This window comes from Penaeus vannamei, chromosome 18, assembly GCF_042767895.1.
Source record: "Penaeus vannamei isolate JL-2024 chromosome 18, ASM4276789v1, whole genome shotgun sequence".
Taxonomy (NCBI): Eukaryota; Metazoa; Arthropoda; class Malacostraca; order Decapoda; family Penaeidae; genus Penaeus; species Penaeus vannamei.
In genome coordinates this window covers 38,212,307-38,219,504 of record NC_091566.1, presented here as the reverse complement: position 1 = coordinate 38,219,504, position 7,198 = coordinate 38,212,307, and the positions used below count along the sequence as shown (strand labels likewise).

Here is a 7,198-nt window from a genome sequence, read left to right as displayed (position 1 = left end):
GTAAGATAACGAAGAGGAAGATAAACGGGAAGTAAGAAAAAGGAAGAAGAGAAATAAAAGGAAATGAAAGAAGGATGAGCAAGCGGAGATGAAAACAAAAAAGGAGAGATAGAAGAGAAAGTAAAGAGGTGGTGAGGGGAGAGGAGTAGGGAGAAGTAGGAAAGAAGGCAGATGAAGCAAAGAGAAAAAGGAAGAGGGAAGCAATTATGAAGAAAAGGAGGAGGAAATAAATAAAGAATAAGGCACAAGAAGAAGCAGAATAAAGAAAAAAAGAGAAGCAGAAAAAACAACAACAATACAGGATGAAGAAAGAATAAAGAAAAGAACAAGAAAAGAGAAGAAAGGAATAAGAAAAAATGAAAGAGATGAAGAAAAGAGAAAGAAGGAAATGAAGCAAACGAAATGAGATGAAAGGAAAGGGGCGAAGAAAGAGAAGAAAGATGAGGAAGGAAGACGGAAGGAAGGAGGAGAGAAGCAAACGAAACGAGATAAAAGGAAAGGGGCGAAGAAAGAGGAGGAAGGAAGAAGGAAGGAAGGAGGAGAGAAGCAAACAAAATGAGATGAAAGGAAAGGGGCGAAGAAAGAGAAGGAAGGAAGAAGGAAGGAAGGAGGAGAGAATGAAGGAAGATCAATAAAGCAATCTCCCTTCGGCCAGGTAAATGGTACGGTGACGTAATCGGAGGGACGGAAGGGGCTGCGTGCGGGGAACGAGGCCCGAGGGCGGCCGCGCGGCGCCCCCAGGCCGGCCTGCGGGCGGGCTCTCGATGTGGCTCTTGTTCTGGCTCTCTGGCTCTTGTTCTGGCTCTCGGTCTGGCTCTCGATGTGGCTCTTGTTCTAGCTCTCTGGCTCTCGGTCTGTCTCTCTGGCTCTTGGTCTGGCTCTCTGGCTCTTGGTCTGGCTCTCGATGTGGCTCTTGGTCTGGCTCTCGGCGTGGCTCCTCGGCTGGCTCTCGATGTGGCTCTCTGGCTCTTGGTCTGGCTCTCTGGCTCTTGGTCTGGCTCTCGATGTGGCTCTCTGGCTCTTGGTCTGGCTCTCGATGTGGCTCTCTGGCTCTTGGTCTGGCTCTCTGACTCTTGGTCTGGCTCTCTGGCTCTTAGTCTGGCTCTCGATGTGGCTCTCTGGCTCTTTGTCTGGCTCTCGATCTATTTCTCAGTCTGGCTCGTATTATATTAGATTTTTTTTTTCGTCCGTTTCTCGGTCCGTCTGTTGGACTGCCATGTGGTCTGGCTCTTACCCTGGCTCTCGATGTGGCTCTCTGGCTCTTGGTCTGGCTCTCGATATGGCTCTCTGGCTCTCGATCGAGTTCTCAGTCTGGCTCGTATAATGTCATTAGATTTGTTTTTTGTCTGTTTCTCGGTCCGTCTGTCGGTCTGCCCTGTGGTCTGGCTCTTACCCTGGCTCTTGGTCTGGTTCTCGGTATGTATTTCGGTCTGGCAACTTGCAATGTCTTCGGATTAGTTCTTCCGGTCTTAGTCCGTCTCCTGGTCCGCCCTGTAGCGTGTCTCTCTCTGTCTGGCTCTTGATCAGTCTGTCTGTCTGTCTGTCTCGCGGTCTGGGTCTGCCCTGTAGCGTGTCTCTCTCTGTCTGGCTCTTGATCAGTCTGTCTGTCTCGCGGTCTGGGTCTGCCCTGTAGCGTGTCTCTCTCTGTCTGGCTCTTGATCAGTCTGTCTGTCTGTCTGTCTCGCGGTCTGGGTCTGCCCTGTAGCGTGTCTCTCTCTGTCTGGCTCTTGATCAGTCTGTCTGTCTGTCTGTCTCGCGGTCTGGGTCTGCCCTGTAGCGTGTCTCTCTCTGTCTGGCTCTTGATCAGTCTGTCTGTCTGTCTCGCGGTCTGGGTCTGCCCTGTAGCGTGTCTCTCTCTGTCTGGCTCTTGATCAGTCTGTCTGTCTGTCTGCCTCGCGGTCTGGGTCTGCCCTGTAGCGTGTCTCTCTCTGTCTGGCTCTTGATCAGTCTGTCTGTCTGTCTGTCTCGCGGTCTGGCTCTATGTTCCTCCCCGGAATGGCTCCTGGCCTGTACTCTGAAGACCCGAGGCGCCAAATGGTCCTGGCCTTGGAGGATGAAAGGAGGATGCGAGGATATGGAGGACGATGATGAGGATGGATGGGGAGGGGGGGGGTAATGGCCTTGCAGGGAGGGGGAGGGAGGGGAGGTCGGGTTCGTTTTTTCTGTCACTTTTTCTTTCCATTCTCTTCACATATATATATATATATATATATATATATATATGTATATATATATGTATATATTTATATATATGTATATATATGTATATATGTATATACATATATATATACGTATATATTTGTGTATAAATATATATATATATATATATATATATATATATATATATATATATGTATATTCATATATATATATGTATATATATATATATATATATATATATATATATATATATATATATATATGTATATATATGAATAATATGTATACATATATATACATATATATATATATATATATATATATATATATATATATATATATATATATATATATATATATATATATATATATATATATATATATATATATATATATATATATATATATATATGAATAATATATATATATATATATATATATATATATATATATATATATATATATATATATATATATATATATATATGTATGTGTGTGTGTGTGTGTGTGTGTGTGTGTGTTTATGTACATGTATTCTCTCTCTTTCTTCCTTCCCCATTTTCCTTTTTTCCTCATGCCCTCTCCTTCAACGGCCGAGGTGCCAGCGTGCACGCGCGTGGGCACGCACGCACGTACCCAGACCGTGCCCCCCCCTCCCTCCCTCCCCTCCCCCATTATAGAAGAGTACGCCCCGTGGTACATCGAGAGAGAGGAACCCGACTCTCATGATGGGAAAAATGATCTACGGTACAGTACTGTTCCATGTAAATAACCGTGATGTAGTGTTCATGTACAATGTCGTAAACATCATTTGTTCTTCAGGTTTTGGATTCGATTCCCAAGCGCTTTGTTGAATGGTTCAGCCTCAGGCACGTCATACAGACAGACACGTGTACGCAATCATGTACTCACAGATGTACGCACACACATACATATATCCATGCGTGTTCATATATACACATTCACACGAATAGACACATGGTAATACACACACACACATACGCACACACACACACACACCCACACACACACACCCACCCACCCACACACACACCCACCCACACACACACAAACACACAAACGTACATACCCCCCCCCAAAAAAAAAAAAAAAAAAAAAAGCGAAAAAGGTAAACAAGCGTTGCCCAAACGAATTTTCTTATTCTAAACACACCGTGCCGACTGCGGTCAAACAAGAAGCGGCTCCAGCGTAAGACATTTATTTTTAGGGTTAAGAGTTTGGCAGATCAATTGAGCGACCTCCATGACGGCAATGGGTGGGGGGAGGGGAGGGCGGAGAGGAGGGAGGGGGTGAGGAAAAAGGAGGGGGGATTGGGGTTGGATAAGGGGGAAAGAGGGGTGGGGGATAGGGATGGGAGGGAGGGTATAGGGGGGATAGGGGATAAGGAAGGAAGGGGGAGGGGAGAGGAAAAAGGAAAGGGGATTGGGGATAGATAAGAGGGATAGAGGGGTGGGGGATATAGAAGGGAGGGAGGGTAGAGAGGGAGAAGGAGGATGAGGAAAAGGGAAGGGAATAGGGATAGGGGGGGAAAAGGGGAGGATAGAGAGGGAGAGGGGGGTGAGGAAAAGGGAAGGGGGATTGGGGATAGATGGGTGGGGGGGATATAGAAGGGGAGGAAGGGTAGAGAGGGGGAAAGAGGGTGAGGAAAAGGGAAGGGATAGGGGGATAGGGAAGGAAGGGAGAGGATAGAGAGGGAAAGGAGGGTGAGGAAAAAGGAAGATGGATTGGGGATAGATAAGAGGGATAGAGGGTGGGGGATAGAGAAGGGAGGGAGGGTAGAGAGGGAGAAGGGTGAGGAAAAGGGAAGGGGATTGGGGATAGTGGAAGGGAAGGGGGATGGATATAGAGGGGAAAGGAGGGTGAGAAGAAAAGGGAAAGGGAGGATGGGAGATAGATAAGGCGGAAAGAAGGCGGGGATAGGATGGGAGGGAAATAGAGGGAGGTGGAGATAGGTAAGGAAGAGAGAGAACGGGAGAGAGGGTGAAGAAGGAAGGTAAAGATTGAATAAGGAGAGAGACACAGAGAGGATAAAGAAGAAGAGGGACAGGGAGGGGAATAGGGAGCGATGTCAGAGAGACAGAGGACAGAGAGGGAGAGGGTGACAAGGGAGTGGTGGTGGGGGAGGGATGGTGGTGGGGGACGGGGAAAAGAATAGGGGGGACAGGCACAGAGGGGAGCATGCGGCGCAAAGGAGGAACTCTATTCAGGACTCAGGTGTGAAATAGGGGTGATGTCTGCTGCAGTGGTGGCCTACCTACACAGGGGAGGGAGGGGAGGGAAGGGAGGGAGGGAGGGAGGAGAGGGAGGGGAGGGATGGTGAGGGAGGGAGGAGAGGGAGGAGAGGGAGGGAGGGAGAGAGAGAGAGAGCATGCGGAGAGAGAGAGACTCAGGTGTGTTGAGTCGGAGAGAGTCTGCTGCAGAGAGAGAGAGAGAGAGGGAGGGAGGGAGGGTGAGGAGGGAGGGAGGGAGGGAGAGAGAGAGAGAGAGAGAGAGAGAGAGAGAGAGAGAGAGAGAGAGAGAGAGGGAGGGAGGGAGGGAGGGAGGGAGGGAGGGGGAGGGAGAGGGAGAGGGAGAGAGTGAAAGAGAGAGGGAGGGAGAGAAAGAAAGAGAGAGAGGGAGGGAGAAAGAAAGAGAGAGAGAAAATACACATCTTTACCTTCCAGTCTTCCTCCTCTTCTTCCTTCCTCCTTCTACCCGACCTTCACCTCCCCCTCCCCTCACCCCCTCCTCTACCTACCCTCCATACCCACCCTGCCTCCGCCCCACCCACGGGAAGACACGCCCCCAAAAGCTCACAGACCACACCCACTCGCGGACACACAACGCTCCCTCGCTCCACCACGTGCCATTTCCCCTCGAGCACGGCCTCACTGCAGGCCCCCCCCCCCCCCCCCACCCCCGCAGCTCAGACCACGCCCATTCTCCCCCCCTCCCCCCACAGGCTCCGCCCATCTCCCGGTGCCGCATAAACCATCCGCTTGGTTATGATATCTATCCGAACGCACGCACTGGACTCCGGAGGTCGAACGCTCGAACCAGCTGCCCGTTCTGCCCGGTGGTCGTCCTAGCGCGTCGCTTTGTCATCCTTTCGTTTGTCTGTGTGTTTGTCTGTTTTTTTTCTGTTTCATTTGTTTGTTGATTTTTGTTTAAGGATTTTTTTTTGTCATTTGTTTTAGCTTTTTGTTTGTCATCGTTTTTTTGGTGTATATGTAAAGTTATTTATGATGTTCATCTGTTCATTCATTTGTATTGTTCTTTTAATTTATGTATTTTGTTAAATTAATTAATCTATCTGGTTTACTTCTTTATTTACCTATTGATTTGTTTATATTTAACTCATCATTTATATTGTTCCTTTAATTTTTGTATTTTCTATTAATCTATCTAGTTTGTTCCTTTATTTACCCATTTTGTTTTTATTCACTAACACATCTTTATATTTATTTTTCTTTTCAAATATATATTCTTTTACCGAACAAATTATCTCCTTGTATGTTAACGACCCATTCACAGATTGTTCTTCATGTAGAGAAGTATGAATGAAAATGAATATCTTCACAATATAAAAAGATGTATTTGACCGGTTTCGAATATATCTTCGTCAGAAATATATCTCTGACGAAGATATATCCGAAACCGGTCAAATACATCTCTTATCTTGTGAAGATATTCATTCTCATTCATACCTTTCTACGTTTGTCAACATGAATGCGGTTCGTGGTTCCTCATGCCACACTTACACCGCCACCCAAACAGTGTCATTTCCTAAACACAGTGTCAAGCGTTAAATAGCTATTCTCCATGATAGGGGGACCTGCCACAGCCGCTAGCAGTGTCCATATTACTATTATTCTTATTACTGGCAATACTGATGCCGTTTCTAGCATCTCTACTTGGTACTACTGTATCCACTGGTACAGCTATGACGGTTCGCATGTCACAGCTAAGCCTGTTTACTGTTCTTATACAACTATACCTTTATTTCTCCTGTTGTCCTTATGGCTATTATTATCCCCTATTTTTTTCGCTGTCAGTACCATCGTTCACATACCGGTACTATGTTATTTCATTTTACAATCTTCGTTCATATACCTGCGTTGCGATATTTTATCTTAATGCTGATATTTACATTCCAACACTATTGTATCTTATTCCATTGCCAACATTCGAATATAAACACGACATCTTTTCAAAGCATTCAAATACTAATACCACATTCTCTTATTTCACGCCTAACATTCAATTACAAGCATTACTTTATCCCATTTAACTACCGACATTAAAAAGCCAGCATTACATTATCTGATTTCCTTGCCAACATTCAAATACAATCACTATTATGTTTTTTTCCCCTGCCAACATTCAGATATCAGTGCTACAATTTCTTATTTTACAGCTAACATTGAAATACCAGCATTACTTTCTCTTATTTTACTGTTGACATTGAAATACCAGCATTATTCTATTTTATCTTATTTCTCAGCAAACCTTGAAATACCAGCATTACTTTCTCTCACTCCACTGCTATCATTGAAATACCAGCATTACTTTCACCAATTAAGCATCATTGAAATAAATAGCATTACTTTCTCTTATTTCTCAGCAAACCTTGAAATACCAGCATTACTTTCTCTCACTCCACTGCTATCATTGAAATACCAGCATTACTTTCTCTCACTCCACTGCTATCATTGAAATACCAGCATTACTTTCTCTTATTTCATAGCAAACGTTGAAATACCAGCATTACTTTCTCTCATTTCACTGCTAACATTCAGATATCACCACTACACTATTTAATTTCAATACCATCAGTCATACACCAACACTACGTTATTCTAGATACCTTACCAGTTTCTCCCTTGATACTACAAAAAAAGAAAAAGAAAAAAGAAAAGAAAAGAAAAGGTAGAGTCTCAGGTTCTGTCACATTAACATAATTTCACGGCTAAGAACTATCCGCAAAATGATATCAGAGGGAGATATTTCCCGCCCTTACTCGCTAGACCTACCGTAT

General features: G+C 44.9%; 1 protein-coding gene across 1 annotated transcript; it reads right to left on the bottom strand.

The window, feature by feature from the left end:
• Positions 1-628: 628 nt before the first annotated feature.
• LOC138864828 (protein TsetseEP-like) lies at positions 629-5,265 on the bottom strand. Its single transcript, XM_070133435.1, has 3 exons — positions 5,191-5,265; positions 1,235-1,430; positions 629-1,086 (listed from the first exon to the last, which is right to left on the bottom strand). The coding sequence occupies exons 1-3, from the start codon at positions 5,263-5,265 to the stop codon at positions 629-631; spliced, it is 729 nt and encodes a 242-aa protein (XP_069989536.1).
• Positions 5,266-7,198: the final 1,933 nt, after the last annotated feature.

Bases quoted from the DNA above. Each gene is read 5' to 3' on its own strand.
- LOC138864828 (XM_070133435.1), bottom strand. From the start codon at position 5,265: ATGACAAAGCGACGCGCTAGGACGACCACCGGGCAGAACGGGCAGCTG. The intron at 1,431-5,190 runs GTGCGTGCGTTC...GCAAGTTGCCAG, and splicing joins CGTTCGACCTCCGGAGTCCA to ACCGAAATACATACCGAGAA. The intron at 1,087-1,234 runs GTAAGAGCCAGA...ACTAAGAGCCAG, and splicing joins GAGCCACATCGAGAGCCAGG to AGAGCCAGACCAAGAGTCAG.